The 19,283-nt window shown below is 39.8% G+C and overlaps 1 protein-coding gene across 2 annotated transcripts; it reads left to right on the plus strand.

Annotated features, from left to right (window-relative positions):
* Nucleotides 1-1,828: 1,828 nt before the first annotated feature.
* st3gal4 (ST3 beta-galactoside alpha-2,3-sialyltransferase 4) lies at nucleotides 1,829-18,457 on the plus strand. Of its 2 annotated transcripts, XM_041242489.1 has the most exons (11): nucleotides 1,829-2,111; nucleotides 8,232-8,304; nucleotides 10,174-10,249; nucleotides 10,906-10,980; nucleotides 11,303-11,400; nucleotides 11,823-11,886; nucleotides 12,885-12,980; nucleotides 13,813-14,002; nucleotides 14,689-14,832; nucleotides 15,287-15,439; nucleotides 16,180-18,457. In XM_041242489.1, exons 2-11 carry the CDS (start codon nucleotides 8,268-8,270, stop codon nucleotides 16,267-16,269), a joined length of 1,023 nt encoding a protein of 340 aa, XP_041098423.1. In that variant the 5' UTR covers nucleotides 1,829-2,111; nucleotides 8,232-8,267; the 3' UTR covers nucleotides 16,270-18,457. The 2 variants fall into 2 exon arrangements, with proteins under 2 accessions (XP_041098423.1, XP_041098424.1); XM_041242490.1 differs by lacking the exon at nucleotides 10,906-10,980.
* The last annotated feature ends 826 nt before the right edge of the window (nucleotides 18,458-19,283 follow it).

A 19,283-nucleotide genomic window follows, 5' to 3' on the forward strand; every position in this document is an offset into this window, starting at 1 on the left:
TAAATACCTCTAGGAATTTTGGTAGGACTCCGTTGAGAATTAAAAAATAAGTATACAATGTTGAGGTATATTCTCTGTGGTATGGGCGATATTGCCGTAACCTAAAATAACGGCGTTTTAATGTACTGTTTAAATTATTAGCATGATAAGGTACAAGTTGAAATGTTAATTCTGAATATTTTGCGATGACTTTTCTAAGAGCTCATTCTTTTAAAAACTTAAATTAATCTCACATTTCTTGCAACAAACTGCATAAGTGGTAGGCCTGTACTACTTCCGCTTAGACAATAAAAATAATATCCAAGAATTACACTTGGGAATAAAATATCCACTAAATGCTGTCCTTCGCCTTTTATAAGCATTAGGCCTATTTAAATAGTGAATTTATTGTAAATCAATTTATTGAAATTAAAATTTCACTGAGTTTGTGCAGGTTCGATAGACCAGAGATGCAGAGAGCTGGATATGGGGAGACAATTGATTTAATACATATTATTGTATAACATTAACTGATTTAATGAATAAAAATCAATTAAATTCAAGTTGTGCTTTTTATGCTGCTTATAAACATGTGCAATGCAATACTGCATTGAATTATAACTATTACATATTTATTTTGCGTATTATATTTATATAGTCAAGAGGTGTAAAAGAAACACTGTCATGTTGAAATTTAACTCGCCCATTCCTACAAAACAGTGCAAGCAATCATTTAAGTGCGACATTTTAGGCTTGTTTAATTGAATGTAAATATTATTGCTTCGGGCTGGCCCACAGAGAGCTCAGTCTTGATAAGAACAAGAACACCATGTTTTCTTCACAGTTAACACATTTAAGTAGAGTTTGTCCGGTTATCTGAAGGATTGCCAGTCAGAAGTGGCCAGACGGGATAAGCACAGTAGACCAGCATTTATTCACAAGGAGATAAGAGGGTTGGGAGGCAGGTTTTGAGCAGGCTGGTACAGTCCGGCTAAACATTCCACCAGCTGCTTCTGCCTTAGGGTAAGATCACAATAAAAAATATAACACACACATTGAAAAATAAAATATACCAGAACAACAAATTATTTTTTTTTCTACGAATCCGTTGTCAAAGGCACCAGAGGAAGGCTGTTGTATAGTATGACGTTATGATTACAAGTTTGTTCTTTTATTTTATAAAAACTTTGGTTAAAAGCCGTATATCTGCATGACAAACAACGTTCTTCTGTCCCGCCCTCAGGCTGCTTATCTGAAGACTTCATCAGGCTGTTCTGTGCTGTGTGAACACGATACCTAATCGATAAGAAACAGAATTGGTGCTGTAATTTCTGTTGTAAAAGGTGATTTTAAAAGGTTAGCAAACATGCTTTATTTTGTGTGACAAATTCTTTATTATTTTTTTTTTTTCTCTTGGAGATTGCCGCTGTTTATACGCTGCAAAACGAATATTGAAAAAATAATAATCATAGAATATGCAAGGGTGGCATTTTCTGGCACAGCTATACGACTTGCCAGAATTGACCACTTATCGTCCCCCATATATGTATAAAACAGTACATAATACTACTACTACTACTACTACTACTACTACTACTAATAATAATAATAATAATAATAATAATAATAATAATAATAATAATAATAAATTATTGCTATTATTATTTATTATTATTATTATTATTATCATCATCTTGCACAAATACAATGTTATGGTGTCAAATATCAGGTTTTTTTTTTTATTTCATTCCTGTCGTCGTATTGGGTGTCTGTATTGCACTCCCAAAATACCCCATACCCCCCCAAACCACCACCACCAGCACCGGGTGTTCGCGAGTGCGCCTGCGCAGTGCAGTTTGCTTGCCCAGTCTGGCTGCTGCGTTCAGCTCTGCATTCCGATGGAATTACTTTATCGCAGTGGAATACACGTCCCTAATTTATGCGATTGTGTTGCAAAGTCAGACTGTGTTCGGTAAGTGGCTTCATCAAGGCTCATCAAGTCAGATTCATCCATTTTCACGAATGCCTCTGACACCGCTGCAGCCTCGGACAACGCCACGAACAAACGGGTTTGCACATCTCCGGCAGTCTGTTGTTCTGCATCACGAACAACGAAGGAGGCACCTACTAGTGTGAGTTACTTACATTTTAAAAAAAATAAATAAATACACAGTTATTACTTGTATAAGATTTCCAGGTGGGGCTACCCGCCGTTGTGTAATCACTACTTAACAAAATAAGGAACAATATTTCATTTAATTTTAATTGCTATGCAGTACTGATCCAGTTTTTTTTTTCTGCAGTTTGCGGCGTAATGTGATGTAGCTGATTTTTAAAATGTATTTATTAATTTTTTTGGTGAAGGGATCTGTGTGAGTGGTGCCGTGTTTTTTTGCGTTATAAAACAACGGAAGAAAGCACTCTGTTAATGTTGGCAGAATCATGTATAATACAGTATTGTGAAAATAAGATTGGCACTGATCTCAAAATTGTAATTATTGCATTGGCGAGGGGGAAATACACAACGGTTAGTGTAGCGCACAATTTTTTTTATTCGCGAAAATAACGCCCAGATCATTTAATTGATTACACAGTTTGTGACTGTCTATGAACCAGACCCCCCTCCCTCTCCCCCTCCCCCTCCAAAAAACTAAAAACTAAACAAAAAAACAAAGTGATGTTTGTCATCAGTTCTTTTTATTGGCGATTTGCACCAGTAGAAGCAACAGTAATTATCAAAGCGGCAAGTGTAGTTCAACAAGCGTCATTTAATGATACTTGACCTTAATAATTGGTGTCCAGAGCAGTTTGTATTGAATTTGAAATATCAATATTCGGTTAATCATAGCGTGTCTCGTTTAATCACACACTGCCCCAGCGTGACACGAAAATTGAACCGCCTTAAAAATTTAGAACTGCCTTCTTTATTGTGGTTATAAACGGGGCAGGCTTTGCAGACCCTGTACTTTGATTGTGTTCCTTTGCACCGCTCGTTGTGTTTGCTTGTGTTAATAATTCACTCTGTTGGTCAGCCTGCCCCAGTGATGATGCTGTAGTGTAGATGATTTCAACAAAGGTGCAAATGCACATTGTTGCAAAAAGGGATGGTTTTGAAAAGCAGCAGCACTGTTTGTGATATATTTAGAAACTAATTCCATTATGTGTGTGTGTGTGTGTGTGTGTGTGTATATATATATATATATATATATATATATATATATATATATATATATATATATATGGACACGTTTATGTTATTAATTTTGTCTTTCAGTAGTTTCAGGAAGCTGTGTCTCGTTATACTTCTTAAGCAATAATAATACAAAAACAAAGTTTAATATCTGTTCTGTATGAAATGTAGAGCCTATCAGCCATATCTGTGGCTACACAGCACTTGGTAGATGGTGAGGGTGATTGACGGCAGGGTAGAAGAGGATGGACTGTTCAAGTGTGAGGCTGGGTGAGGAGCTGAGTAGTGCGGGGACATGTTTTGTTCAGGACGCTGAATAAAAAGCAGTTCATGTGAAAATGGCCTTTTCCTTCACTTAGTTCATAGGAACACGTGCAGACAGGTCTGTGCACACCGGAGTTTCACTGCCACACTTTCACACCAGTGGCGACAGACTCTCCTCTGATTGTATCATCAGCTAGAAAAAAATATCACAGGTATGTTAGTCTTGTCATACAGCTAATACAAATCTAGAATACATACTAGCTTTTCAGAAGACTTATTTCAGTAAAGGTAAACCAATCGTACACACCAGCTCTGTCCAGTTCCCTGGTAATGGACTGCCAGGTGTTCGTTCTCATTGCTCTGTCTTTATCATGTTTGTGTCCTTTATTATAGAGCTCCAGGTATTTTGATACTGCAAGAATGATCCTTTCTTCCGCCATTGTTTAGTGAAGGCGCCCAAGGGAAGCAGTTCCTCATTGGTCAGTTACCTAGCCAATGCGTGCCAAAACTTGCAAAAATAGACACCAGTCCTGTTTTTTGGTGTTGCTTCAGCGTTGCCCATAGGATCGCAGGCAGCGTGAATGGCTTGTATCATCGCGTCCAGTGTGTAAAGGCCTCAAGTGTCAAGGCATCCAAATAGCTGGACGTTCAAATTGTTGACCGTTCTGATTTGAAGATGCTCAACAGTAAAGGTAGTGTCGCTGTGTTGATCTCTATTGCTGCGATAAGCCCCAATATATAAAATACATACATTTACCCTCAAACGTCAAGTTCTTTGGTCATAACTCAACCCCCAGTTTGAACTTGATAATAGAAAAAATGTTTAAAACTGAGCTCTCTGTTAGACGTTTGGTAATGTGCCTAAATATTTAACCGCTGTCAAAAAATATAACCCTGATGTTTACATAGCAGTAGTAAATGATTTCATGGTTAGTATTTCTTCACAGTCTTTTCCTTATGCAATTAAGTGGTGTACACATACTTGCACAAACACATTTAGAAAGTGAGCTCCAGTGGGGCTTATTAGGACCTGTTTAAAGTTTCAGTGTGTTTTTAGTTTAAGTTGTGTTGTTGTAGGTTTGCATGGGGATGGATGGAATACAGTGTCCTGGGTTTACAGGGAACAGTAAAGTATTCCCGCTGTTGAAATGCTGTTTTGTTTCTGAACAAGAGGAACCCCTTTCCCTCTGAGCCTCCTATTCAGGGGTCAGATAGAAGATGAGCAAGCGCTCTGCCTGACCCTCTGGATTTCACTGTTTCTTTGTGAAACTGTAAGCCTGCGGGTGTTGGAAGAAGAAAGTGTGGAAACGGGTTTGGTTTTGTATCCTGGACACGGACACTTTGGTACAGCAGTGAAAAGCATTGTGTTTTTCTCTAATCCGTGGAAGAACATCCTGCAAGGAGGCTTGGGCTGTAGAGAAAGCAGCTCAAGTTTAGCCCAAAACGCACACACGCACACTCACACACACCATATTGTTTCCTACTGCTGTAATTCATTTCTAAAAAAAAAAAAAAAAAAGTTTTAAAACCAACAAAAGATGCACAAGCTGAGCAAACTCCTGTGCGTGCAAATCATCTCTTCTTCTGTGTTCATTTTCAAAATTACTACAAGAAACTTGCATGAATGCAGTGACAGCCGTTTGCACCAGAAATCTTTCCCCACCTCCTCGATGAAGACTTCTAGTTGAAGTGGTTGTCTCTGACTTCATTAAGTTTCATTCAGTATTTCTAAACTTAGCACTGCGTTGTCATGGTTATGGGTTTTAATTTTTAAATTAAAATAAATATATTTTTGTGTTCTTTTAGGCAATTGTCCCCAAATTCGAAGGAATTGGAATTGATATCTTAGAGAGATAATAATTGAACAGATTCCAGGACTGTGATTGATTGGGCACCCCTGTCAGAGCTACAGCGGGTTGTTTTTATTGGTGAAGCCGTTTCTAAGGTCATTGAGGTCTAAGCACCTTGTCATGTGACCTGAGTGAACCCCAGCACTTGGAGTAACTCCACATCCTTCACACTTCACTCTGTGGGATCGGTGGTTCTGGCCCTGTCTCCTGTTCACCAAAAAAAAAAAAAAGCAAGGAAATTCCTGATATTTTTGTCTATTTAATTGAATGGCAGTAACTGTATTTATTGTCCCCAAGCTTTGACTGTATTGAGCAATCTGTAAAACCTGCAGCTGTTTTTCTTGTGGTAGAGGAGAAAGCCGTGAGCCAGGGATCTGCCCACAGAGGCTTCTCTTTCTGTTCAGTGTGAACAGAGAGAAAATGGCATGATGTCATCTTCTTTCTTCCTTTGCAGAGACAGGCCCTCCATGTTTTCTGTCCACGGGAGGGTTATAAATAACATGTGCAGTGTTTCAGATGGGAGGAGTGAGTTTGCCACAAGCGCAGCCCTCTATCATGGCAAATAATCCAAAGGCAGTGGAAGACCTTGTTAATGGAGAGAGGGGTAGCAGTATTCCCCCTAGAATAGTTTGCTGTTATTGTTTTGCACAAATTGCAGGTGTCATCTGTGCAGCTTGTTTTTCGTGGCTTGTAGAAAAAAAAACAGCCATGGCCTTCTGATAATCGTTCAGAAACTGGAAGTCAGTCAACCTCCAGACTGTGTTTCAAACAAACACTCCAGTCGCTGATATTTAACAAGGTTGATTTGCCTTACATTGACACTTCAACACACAAATCTTAATGCATGCAAGCGAACTGAAAATTGATCATTGGAAGAAGTGTCAAAATAAGTGAAAATACTGTCCCATATGGGTTATTAACAGCATTATACTTCTTCATCAGTAATTGACGAACCAGGCTAAGCTTTGCCGGCTTATGCTCTTATGCTGTCTGCTCTTGCACACGTTTGCCTTTTGTTCTTGGGATCGTAAGGGACCAGAGTTAGGGTAATTGAATACACAAAAATGTTGCACCCTGTCTATTCAAATAGGAAACTATTTGAAATTCCCATCCCTAATCCTAATAATAAACTCTGTTAAAACAATATTCATATTACAGAATAATAACAGTCCTTCTCCGAGTGTTGTCGCTTGTGTAGCCTCTCCCAAGTCAGCGCCGATCCTGCTGAGTGAAACCAGCGAGTCCTGGAAAGATTCTGAACGGCATTTTTGACCTGAACACGTTGGATCCCAAATCAAAACGTTAGACAATTCGATTGCCTGCCTGGGTATCCATCGGGACATCTTGCTGTGAGACTGGATAGGATGTAAACAAAGTGTTGAATTCACAACAAATAAAGCTGCTGTTTTTTCTGCAAGTCTGGGAAACTGACGTCAAACAAGGCCGAATGTTACTTTTTTTTCCCCCACTGTGATAATGAAGCCAGATGAAGCCTCCACTTCATTTTTTTCCCATAATGACTTTATGATTTCAGCGCTTTCCTTTTGGCTTATTGGTTGCTTAGATGTAGAAAACCCGCTTTGTCAAAGATCTGCCATGTTGCGGGAACAAGTACCAACACAGCACTTCGGTACGCAGAAATATTAAATATAAGAACGGTTTGGAATACACGCCAGGGTAGCAGACTGTCCAAAATCTTCACTCCAGACCTTCAAAGAAACAAATCCTTATACACACATTTACAATTAACAAAAAACGAAATCGTGTGTTAGGGTTAATATTTCTATTTCACTTTGAATCTGATAAGTGATTTGTTTTAGGTGCGCAAAAAACAGCTAAGGAGGGTGTTTCTGTTTGCAGCTCCTAAAAAGTTGTAAGAAATTCTTTCGGTCCCGGCCGTATCCGTCAGCGCACGTTGTGCGTGTGTGTGCAGCTATCCTGCAGCCCTGGCACATGCTTAGTATAGTGTTGGTAAAGGATGGTCACAGCCAAACTGTCGAATAGGCTGATTTTGGTTCCAAGAACCCAGTGGCTTGGATCACTATAAAAAAGAAGAAATGGATAAAGGAATAATGTTTGGCCTGCTGTTTTCTGAAATGTTTCTTCTTTGGAGTGATGTGAAGGGGTCCAAGCGCCCCACTGAACTGACAAAGCCACACTGGGAGTGAGGAGGGCTTGTCTAGGGCGAGAGTGTTGTGTCTGGCCCCGGGGAAGTCACAAGGTTCCGTTACAGTTCTCATCATGTGAGCACTTGTAATTAAAGGACTTTTTGTCCTTGGTTTACTGTGAGTGAAATCACGAGGGAAGTGATAATAAATAAATGATAACGGCACTTCTGTTTTTGTCTGAAATTATTGTCTTTTTTACTGTGGGAAACTGCATATAAGGACCCCCTACAACATAGTTTTTCATGGTCTTTAGTAGTTGCTTACTTGTGTGATAATTATAGGGTTTTATTCACCATAGTGACTAACTTCTACAGAGCTTTCGCTTGTAATGGATCATAAAACCAGTGACGACTTAAACTGCCGTGAAATAAGAAACTTTCAAACGAGATTGCAAAGGGACATACTGTGCACACTCCATTGCTGTGTGATCAGTTAAAGAACTCCCTAGTTTTAATCTGACTGCAGTTTCAAGAGAAAAGAGATACTGAATACAGTACTGAAGAACCTTAAACACGTTTCACAAGGTCTTTCCTGCTCGGGAATCTACCAGATCGAGGTTACTAAAGTGCCATTCTTGTTTTCCAGGTGTTATTGATTTCTTTTGCTGCAGTTCCTATTGCATTTTTTAATGTACATTTCCACGTTGAAAACCCAGATGTTAAAACTCAGATGCATGTTATAGTAGCGACTTGCAAAAATTGAAATGAAACTGTGGGGATGTCCTCGACTGGTTTCTGTTTGTGGGTTTGTTTTATTTCTTTTTATTTTGTCTGCTTGCAGGGTAACTCCGTACAACAATCGAGAAATGCAAACGTTATGGAGCAGATGAAGATGAGCTTAAAGATTAATAAAGGTGAGGTTTTTTTTTTCTTTTGAACAACAATGCATAGGGAGTACACCTCTCTGTCGGTGACATTACTGCTGATCAGTACCTCTTTATCTCTGTGCTGACATTGCACTGAAGCAGCATGAAACAAGCTTGGGGTTTCTCAGTATTTAAACACTAATCAAAACCGATCCATTTATTCAAATCCATTCAAAACAGCATTTGCTCCAATGCAAAGTTTGCACCACTTGAAATGAAGCAAAAATTGAAGGATATTAACGAAGGATATTTTTTGACTCGAATTCCAGCCGACTTTTTCAAAATCTGCACATCATTATGTTGTCAGCGTCAGCTGCGTACATCCGCTCATGATGAAATTCTCTGCAGCGTTGTTTAACTGTTATGCGCGGTTCAGGCATTTTAGAAACAAACATCTCTTCCGTCGCAGTTTGAATTCCCAAACGAATTCTGCATCTGCTCAAGCGCTAGTCAGAGCTTCAGTTTCCATGGTGACGGCTGAGCCTTGACAACAGCGATTAGAAGTATTTATTTATTAAAGGTCCCGTTTTAAAAACGTCGTTCTATGTTTGTTTTACAATGGGTTTTTTGTGTTTATTTCTTTTTATATTTGCATTTCGTTTTATATGTTACATTTAGTATTTGCGCTCTACCATACATGCCAGCAGTCCCCATGTGGTGGGGACAGTTCCGATTTCCTAGCAAATGTCCCGTGTCACGATGCAGAAGAAAGTCCTGATATTTACTCGTAGAAAAAAAAATTCTGCCCAGTAGAGGTAGTAAACCACACGTTGTGCTCTTACCTGTGGCTGACACATCTGCTGATCACTAACTTATAAAAAGTAAGCAGGCTTCATTATGTCTATTTTTACTGTCATGATGGTCGTGTCGTTGAGTGGGGGGGGTACGTCTATTAATGAGTGTTTTTTGCGTGTGACTCCTCCCATGTGTGCGATGAGTATGACACCCCCCAACCCCCCTGAGACGAGCGTCCCCCTGAACAGTTTCTAAATGTTGAAAAACTGTCAAAAAATTGAAAAATGTGACATTTCAAAATCTAACATGAAATACTGTACTACCATTATGGCTTTCGGGAAGACTTGCGATATGTAAAAATGCTGGATGCTTATTCTGAATGGATTAAGAAGTATTCCTTGGTTACCACCCCTTTTAAGTTGGGGCTAATTTTATCTTTCTTTTTGTTTTATTAACCTATAAAACTGTTTACAGGACAGAAGGTTTCTTGACAGTAGTGGTTCAATACAGAGCTCACAGATACTGGGGTGGGGGTCTCATCTCTCTGCATTTCTATCTGATAACATGGTTCAGGTTATGGATTACTGGTAGAGTCTGCTGTACATGTGCGCAAGGCTGATAGAACTGTTGGCTGCTTCAGTTTGTTCTCTGGTTACTTAAATCAGTCTATTTTTTTTACACACATTTTTCCATTTAAACAGCAACACATTGTGCAGTAAAGGCTTGCTGCACAGTCTTGTTTTCCTAAGCTGCTGGAGCCTGGAAAGTCTAGATATGGCTGTTTGACCGTGCTGACATCATTGTTGGATCCTTGGTCAGCATTCATTATCGCACATGTGCCATTTACATTTTAAACAGCACACTCAAGCAGAACAACAATTTCTATTTTAAGACCTGCGTTTCAACTGCAGCAAGGCCTGCTTCGAAGTGCTAATTTGCCTGTGCCCTGCACTTGCTGTGTGATATAACTGGAAAGACCATTTTTGCTTTTCAACAATAGAAGTGTGCCTTGCCCTCGACCAGTAGATGTGTTTGTGTATTATTGCAACAAGCAAAGCATGCGTTGCAGCTGCTCTGTCGTCAGCTTCTTCACTGATCAGCACAATCTTGTCTTATTTTCAGCATGGTTTCTCAGGCTGTTGCTGGTGCTGATACCGTTCTTTTGCTATTTCTTCACCCAGGATATGTTCTTGCAAAGGTAGGAGCCCGTTTATTCCTCATGGTGTTACTGCTGGGTATATGTTACAAGGGGAGTCACCATGGCTCTTAAAACCCCCATGATCTTGACTTCCAACACCTGTACAGCACAATGTCAAACACAAATGGTGCAAAATGTATATAGATGTTATGTTCTAGCCTTTTTTGGTGCAGAGTACCCTTGTAAAAGTGATGTTTTATAAACATGTTATGGTATTGTAAATCCTAGTGGAGTCATGTTGAAGAGGTGGAGTTTTAATACTACCCTTACCGAGATGGCAACGAGACTCCTGTTGCATAGCATTTTGACCCATTCTAGGTTTTACTATGAGCTTGATTAGCCACAGTGTATAGGTAGCAAGCACAGGAGTGTTCTATCAAACTTGCAGTAAAACCAGGAATGGATGAAACAGCTATGCAATGGGAGTCTTGCTTCCACCCCTGGGATCTTTACATGTCAAACCTTTGTCGTGATCATTTATCTTGTAATCTCCACATAATATTTTAATTTTTTTCCCCGTTCTCAATAAGCCAGTGCAGATCCAGGCTGCACCACAGGGAGAAGCGGTTAGCCACTGTGGTGGTTCTGAGTGGGTCTGGTTGTGTTGCTATAAATGTGTTTCCGGTGTGTTTTTTAAATTTGTTTGTCTGCTGCAGCCAGATCAGTAGCCATAACAAGGTGCTGTGCGAGAGCAAGTACGCAGCAAAGAAACTCAGCGCTCTGGAAGCAAAGTGAGTGATCGCCTCGGAACGCATGAAATATTGAAAAGAGCTTCAGATAAAGTCGTTTGGGACACACACATATATTTTTCTTTTAAAATATTTTACATTTTTTTTCCCCATTACTTTTCTCTGGGGGGGGGGAAATAGCATCCTCATATTAGGCGATCATGCATTTCACCTTTTGATATGAAGCCACATGAGTTTGTAGTGCATGAAAAGTCTAGTTAAAGGATTCATAGTCAAGGGTTTCAAATTCATTTTTGTTTGAGTTGTGTTTTGTGAAAGATTTCTGATTTATTTATTTATTTTTTGTATGTTTTTTAAATTGCAGTTTCACGATAAATACCCAGCTGTTTTTGAAACTGGAAGATTTCTTCTGGAGAAAGTTCCCTTCTGGCTTGGCATTGCCGTACGGGATCAACGGCAGTGGTAGGATTTTTACATTTTTTTAAAAATGTTTTGATTAATTCAGCTGTTTATCCATGTCTGGATTCTTCTTGTATTAGAGGATCAAAAACAGAATTAAGTGTTGCAGATAGAAGCAGTTTGATTTGTGGTTTTGAGCTGTTTTCTTGTCTGGTGTAAACAGCGTTTTGTGTCCCAGTGCTCTCTGAAAAGCAGTGTAAATCTCTCACTTCTCTGTCTCTTGCTCTCTGATGTGCTCTCTCTCGCTGTCTATCTCTGTCTCCTCTCTATCTATCTTTCTGTCTCCTTTCTCTATCTCTGTCTCCTCTGTATCTGTCGCTTGCTCTCTCTCTCTCTCTCTCTCTCTCTCTCTCTCTCTCTCGTAGTCTTCCTGTGTTAGATCGCAATTACAGTGGTTCGATTGTAACTACCTGTTTCTTTTCCAGAACTGACCGTACTAAAAGTTTTAGCTTTTATTGCTAAATACGAGATGCCAGAACAGATTCAGAGGTATGTGGTATGTATGTGGGCTGTGGTGTGGAGAGGCTTCTCTGCCATTGAATTGAATGGCACAGCAGTAACCTGTTTACTCTAGCATTGTCAAAAATAATATGCTGCACAAACACAGAATTTACAAATTAGTCATTCATAGTGACCCACAAGTTTTGCGCAAACAGCATAAAAAAATAAGAGTAATTAAAGCTACAGAAAATTAATTGAAAATATTAATATAGCTACTTGCAAAACTGATGAATTCTCAGTGTTTAAGTATTAGATTGAAAGATGTGATGTGATCTGAAAATGGTGCTGCTGTAGTGTTGTCTGCTCCATGTATGTCTCAACAAAGCAAACTCGCTAATCCTAACCCTCTGGAACCAGCCTCTGTTAAGAGCAGGCAGTGATTTATAGTGCTGCCTATAATCTGTGACATTCTCACATTCTCTAGTCCCTGTTATGTTATTTTGATATGTTAGGGTATTTACATTCTCTAACTATATCCTTATGGTAAATTGTTAACCTAAGTGTACGTTTGCAAATGTAGCCCAGCTTTTGTAATGCTGCAATATAAAAAAAGGGAACTGAAACCTAAGTGATGGGTTTCGTGGTTATTTCCTCCCCACAGTGATGATAAAGCTTAATTTTCTATGTGTCGAGCTTCATAGCCGACATGAAATTTCTCTGGTCTGATTACGAGTCTGACTTGACTGTCCTCGGAATAGGACGCAGCAGTTTAACCTTTTAAAGGATTTCTATATTTCTGTGAAGAAGTACTGATTTAGAATGTATATGATTACATAAATGCAGCTTGTGTTCAGATTTTTGTTTTCTTTTAAAAACAATTAATTTGGTACTGTGGGTTAAAGTGACGCATTTCATCGTGATAGTGGTTTGGATTATAGGTCAATCCGTAGAGTCTACTGTACGAGTTTTCTAGTTCTGCTTGGCGTCAGTACCTAACGAGACAGTGCTGGGTAGCCCTTGCCAGTTTCTGATATTTGTCATTTCAGGTTAACCTGTCGAACGTGTGCTGTGATAGGGAACGGCTTCACCCTGAGGAACAGCTCCCTGGGAGGCACCATCAACAAATACGATGTTGTGATCAGGTAACGAGGAACCCCAGTAGCGTCGCATTGCCTTTTGTGTTCCTGCTCCTGGGAATAACTACTCTTGCTTTGATTGGACTGTTTGTCAAATATTGACTCCCGATGTTGTCTGTTTGACTTGACAACCCAGATCCTAGTTCTAGTTCTGAGTCACCACAGCTGATCTTTTGAAGTGACCATGTCCAGACCATTGGCACCTTTTTCACAAAACTAAATATTCAGGCAGATTTGCATAGTTTTGCATATTGAAATCGGCCGAGACAATGATAAAAAGGCGAATTTTTTTTTTTTTCAGCTTAATGTTTTGTTCTCTTTTCGTCTTATCAGGTGTAATTAGTGAAACTGACCTTGATTTGATATGTCTTCTCTCTGTCCGTTTCTGTATGCAAATGACGTGCCTTTTCCTCAAACAGCTGCCTGATTGTTGTGATGAGATGTATCATTATAGACATACCCAGAAGCCATGCTCCAAATAAGGGGCTTTACTATGCACTCGCTGTGCAGGGACTGCATTGAACCTCCTTCAGAATATCTGTTTAGTTTGGTTCAAAGGTCTAGTCTATTTGCTTTTGCTTTACTGTAGAAAAGCCCTCTTCTGTTAACAGAATTGTTTCCAGCTGGACTGTGCTCCTGTTAAATGCGCCTCGACTTCGCCATGGCTTTAAAAATAATTCTGCTTGCAGTTGGAGTGTCTGCCTTGTGTCCTGATGTAAAACTGAGTTGGTCTTTTATCAGTTACCCAATCTGAGATGATCGCCCCCTGCCCTCTGAGTGCAGGACTGCATGCTCTGTGCGTGGCTAACGTTGATCCCAGTGTACTGTCTCTTACCAGGTTGAATGATGCGCCAGTCAGGGGCTTCGAGCAGGACGTGGGTAACAAGACCACGATAAGGCTGTTCTACCCTGAATCCGCGTCGATGAAATCCGTGGATGAGAACAACCCAGACACCCTCATGGTCCTCGTGCCCTTCAAGCCTATCGACATCAGCTGGCTCAAGGAGATCCTATTTGATATGAAGAGGGTATGTAACTCCGGAACAATCTGTAACAGAGCTCCCGACTCTCCCTCAATCTGTACCTCTGTATACTGTAACACAGCCCCCGACTCTCCCTCAATCTGTACCCCTCTATACTGTAACACAGCCCCCGACTCTCCCTCAATCTGCACCCCTCTATACTGTAACAGAACCCCAGATTTCCCTCCCCCATTTTAATCTGTGTCTAGCTCTCTTTACAAGCATTCCATAGAACCCTCAGTCAGACCGTATTCCTTTCTGAATGTAACGGCTCGGTGTATTTCAAATTAAATCTAATTCAATGCACCCCTGACTTTTCGGAGCTGTTTGATATTGCTTATGTCATGTTTGCTAATAGATAGGATACATTTGCTCAACAAGTAGCCAATAACCCAGAGTGCTTGATGATTCAGTATTAATGTCCAGAACGACATTTAGTTGCCTTTTATATACAGTATTTATTTTACCAGGATAAAACCCTTGATCTCGTTTACAAGGGCGTCCTGGCAGGAAGAAATAACATTATAAAGTTAATGGCAAAAGTAGACCAGCCATTCAAACAGGATGACCACACAGAAACAGTAATACAAAATGAAAGCATAAAAAACAGAACCAACTCCAGTTTACATGGTCCTGGTTGTAGTCTGTATTGACATCGCCAAGTGAAGGGTGTGCTCTCCTCCTCTTCCCAGATCACTAAGGGATTTTGGAAGCCTGTGCCCCAGATTTGGGTGGGGAACGTGGGCCAGATCCGCATCCTGCACCCCCACTACCTGCGTGAGACGGCGGTCAAGCTCCTCCACATTCCGCTCAAGCTGCCGCCAAAGAGCAAGCAGGTGAGCTGTTGTCATAGATACGGACTCCTCCATTTCCAACACAGTGGGTGAGCTGTTGTCATAGATACGGACTCCTCCATTTCCAGCACAGCGGGTGTGTCTGCCCGGTCATTCTAATGCCGCTGCCGTGGCAAAAGATCAAAAAAAGTCAACCTACTTCTAAAAAGTTACTTATCTTATTTATTTGTCCTTTTAACCATCTTAACCTCCAAGGTACAGTTCAAGCTAATATCATGAGATTTTATTTTGTTTTGTATGCTGACAGTCGTATTTTGTTTGTCACTCCTATTAGTACAATTCCCTTTTTTTTTCAGTACAGTAAGACCTTCATACAGTAGATAGGTGACTGCACATTTTTTACAGTATTTCCCTGATCCACAGGCTTTCCACTGTAACCCTAATCTGTGGCCTGTCTTGGTGTATTGTCATATTTAACCAGCGTCCCTCTCCACAGAAACCAGTCCACCCGACCACTGGGATCCTAGCTGTGCTCATGGCCCTGAACTACTGTGACGTTGTTCACATCGCGGGGTTCGGGTACCCCAAGACTGCAGACTACAGACTGCCTATCCACTACTATGGTAGCAATACCATGAAATCTATGAAGGTGAGTGAGTGAGTGAGCGGGGGCAAGGCAGCAGTTATTCATTGCAGGATCCGGCAGGCTGCTCCCTTCTAAATTGTTGATGGACCAGTTAAACCTCCACCCAGACCCTGAAGTCTCTCGTTTTACCTGTGAAAGCTGAAGTGGAATTGCCCTCCAGGACCGTGATTGGACACCCCTGTTATTTTAATTTAATTTAGCTCACACAACCCTTTTTTTTTTTCTGCTCCTGTTGGTCTCACTCGGCCATTTGAATGGTTTAGTCGTTTTTTCTCCAGATAAAGCCGAGAAGAGACCTGTGCTTTACGTCATTTCGGACTGGAAAGGGAAAATCGTAATGTTGGACCTGGTCCGACATAGGACCGCAAAGGGTTAAAAGATGAAAACATATTTTATTTCAGGACGTTTCGGACAAAAGCCCTTTGTATATACTGTAAAAACCTTGTATAAGTCTGTTTTCTAGGTATTTTTAGGGGGTCTTAAAAAGGGGGGAGCTGTAAGCTTTTTCCTGAAATTGTTGTCTCAAAAAGGAGGGGGAGGGGATGACTTATACACCGTTTTTTTTCCGGCAAGTAAAAAAGGAACAAGCTGAATTTGATTTCATAGCTTTAGGTCAAACTCCCAAAATGAGATCCAGTAAAAATAAATAAATAACTCAGCAGGGGTGACTGACAGAGTTCTTCAGCGCAGGTCTGTCAGCACTGTATATAAGTGGCAACGTGGTGTTTTTGTTTTCTTCCCAGGATTCTTTTCATGACCTCACAAATGAAGCGCTGGCTTTGAGGAAGTTGGAAGAAGTTGGAGCAATTCATTATCTTCACCCCCATTCCTGACACCATCCCTTTTAAAAAACAGCAATAATAATAATAATAATTATTATTATTATTATTATTATTATTATTATTATTATTATTATTATTATTCACGTTGAAGCAGCTGCCAATCGGAGCTTTCTGGAATTGTGGAGATTTGTTTTTTTTTTAAATTTTTTTTGTATGTTATATAAATGAATTAGTCTAAGAGATTTTGAAATGAGGATGACTTGTGAGAATTGGCCAAACTTTGCCACGATTGCCAGCAAAAACTTTTTGTTTGTTTTGTGTGTGTGTGTGTGTCCCAGCTAAATATTTGATTTTATTTATTTTAACCCTATTATTTTATTATTAAAAGCTGGCTATTGAATTCCTGTGCCTAAGACTAGGTGATGGGGGGCATAATTTCAAACAGACAAACCAAACCAAAAAGAAAATCTGCAAAAAATATTTCATTGGCATGTGATAATGCAACACAGTGAAACTTTGCAGAGAGTATGTCTGAGAGACTACAGCACCCGGTTACTGAAAGCACCCATCACTGCGGGCAGCATTCTGTATCGGGGGTGGGCTGCAATGTTCTTTCTGGGAGAATGTCAGGAATACATAATGATGCATAAATAATTGTAGCCATAGTAATTCAAACACGCTGCTACCAGGAAACCGGACATGTTTTACTAAGTGGTTTTGCAGTTACTGGGGCTTGTGAAAGCAGAAGAGAACGTTGATGCACAGGAAGGAAGGGTGAGCTGTCAGGGCTGGAACCACAAGGGAATATCTCAAAGAAATGCGTCTCGACGTGTTCCAGAAGGTGGACGTTGGCTGCTCTTGTGTAGAGTTTCCTGCTAAACAGCTAGCTTAAAAAACTCAAACCAGGCTTTAAGATGACCCAGGAGGGGTTAACTGTTAATGCCTTTTGTTTCAATCGTTTAGCTGATATATTTGAAACCAGTTTGGAAGCAGTGTGTGGAAATGCACTAAATAAATCAACAGTGAACCAGTGCAATGCTTCATGCCTCAGCAAAGGATTTATTCACTCTCAAAGTAGTTCATCAGCAGCCAGCAAAACAGCCTAAAAAAAGGAAAAACAACAATTCTGATCACTGTGGACAGTGCTGGAGAGGAGGCTCCAGAGAGTTCAAAATTAAACTGGAACCCATGCTAACAGAAGGCTTTCTCATTCTTTGTGCAAAAGATGTACCATTACTACTGTATATTTTCAATATTGCAGATTTTTCCGGTTTAAAATGTACATTTCGATTTGTTTTAAATTGTATAATTGTAAAGGTGTTTTTTTTTTTTTTTTTTTGTTATTGTCAGCAACTAACAGGCTGGGAATGAAACGCCAGCTGAATGTAAAAGGGGCACAAAAAATCGTTGCCCTTAAATTCACTACAAAATCTATATTTGGGTTTGCATGCGGCTGTATAATGTGCTCGTATTTGAAGTCACCTACCCCTCTCAAAGCCTCTGTTCCAGAAGACTCAAACTCAGATGATATTGAATGCTGCTAAATCTCTCAACTAATTGTACTGGTGGTAGTATTAGTTAGAACACTAGAGTAGTAAGGTAGTGGCAGCATGCAATATGAAGGTGTGCAGTATAAAAAGTACCCATTTATTACCATTGCTTTGTTCTACATGGCTGGCTGTGCAGAAGTTAAATTTAGACTTTTGCAGTTAAAAAAATGTGAGTAACTTATCATAACCAGTAGAGTTAGAGGAAATTCAATGAACAGGCAGATGCTAGTTAAAAATGTTTGAAAAAAAATTACAAATTAGCCTGTCCTCAAATAAGAACGATGGGTCTTATGGGTTGAGAAGTCTGGAATACTCAGGTCCCATTGTCCCTTGCACAAAATTCATCTTAAAAAAAAATAATAACAATTGCAGTACAAAATGATGCCTGGGAGGGGCACTAGAGGGCATTGCCCAGCTAGTTTCAACCGCTCCTAGTTTGTTCCTCTGCGATCCTTAATAAATCATTTGTTTATAGTAGAAATTGCAGAGCTTTTTAGTGCATTGTGGTCAACTTTATATTTCTGTGACATGTGCCTGCTTCAATATTTATCCATGTATTTTCCATTTGCAATGCATGGAATATCCTTTCCAGAGTAACCTCCCTTCTACGGTCGCTTTCCACATAGATAACCGCTGTACATTCAGCATATAGGGGCGGGGCTTCTGGGGCGTGAATTGAGCAGTTGAAAGAAGTATACGTATTGTAAATATATAAATACATGTACCGTAAAAGCTGCAATGATGGCTATTAGAAAATGGATAAATAATAGCGTGTCTGATACTGGTTAGAAATTCGTACCCGAGACCAGCGGCAACACCGTTTAAGAATGGGATTCCATCTGCACAGCCAGCGACCGGATTGCACGGCCAGCGGGAAGAAGTGATAAAGAAAAGCTTAATATAAAAGGAAAGCCATGCTTGCTGCTTTACTGAGGAAATTCACTTCGCAACATTGCCAAGTTATTTTTTGCATTTAATGAATGGTGCCTTGCCATTTATATTTTGTTGATAGTTTTCATTTGCTCTTTTATAAGTATATACACAATTTGTGTTGCGCACACACCTATGTATATAAACACACACAGAGAGAGAGAGAGTAATGCATGGGCTTCATGTCATCGAGGGGTTCTGTGACATCATAACCCACCCCCCTCCCAGAGGCAGCCCATGATATTCCAGGGTCTATAAGAAAATGAATGTGTTCAAGGTGTAATTGTATTTATGATAAATGGTTTTTAATTAAGGTATTTTATATAGAAGAAATAATGTAAAATGGCTATTTAAAGTACATTTTTACAACATGTAAATAAACACCTTACTAATTATTGTATATAATTTGTTTTCTTAAAGAGAATGTCTCTTTTTCTAATAAATGTGATTTTTTTTTTTTAATCTGCTTTTAGGTTGCTGTGTAGAAATTTGTATTAGTCTATAGGCAGTCACTTTCCGTGGATATTTTTGCACTGAACAGTTTTTTTTTCCTATTAAACCAGTCAGTGTTGCTTCAGACCGGCC

The sequence above is a fragment of the Polyodon spathula genome, unplaced genomic scaffold (genome assembly GCF_017654505.1).
Source record: "Polyodon spathula isolate WHYD16114869_AA unplaced genomic scaffold, ASM1765450v1 scaffolds_1299, whole genome shotgun sequence".
NCBI classification, from domain to species: domain Eukaryota; kingdom Metazoa; phylum Chordata; class Actinopteri; order Acipenseriformes; family Polyodontidae; genus Polyodon; species Polyodon spathula.

Coding starts and splice junctions, on each gene's coding strand:
- st3gal4 (XM_041242489.1), top strand. CDS start 8,268: ATGGAGCAGATGAAGATGAGCTTAAAGATTAATAAAG. Junction 11,401..11,822: donor GTACGGGATCAACGGCAGTG/GTAGGATTTTTA, acceptor TTTCTTTTCCAG/AACTGACCGTACTAAAAGTT. Junction 12,981..13,812: donor AAATACGATGTTGTGATCAG/GTAACGAGGAAC, acceptor GTCTCTTACCAG/GTTGAATGATGCGCCAGTCA.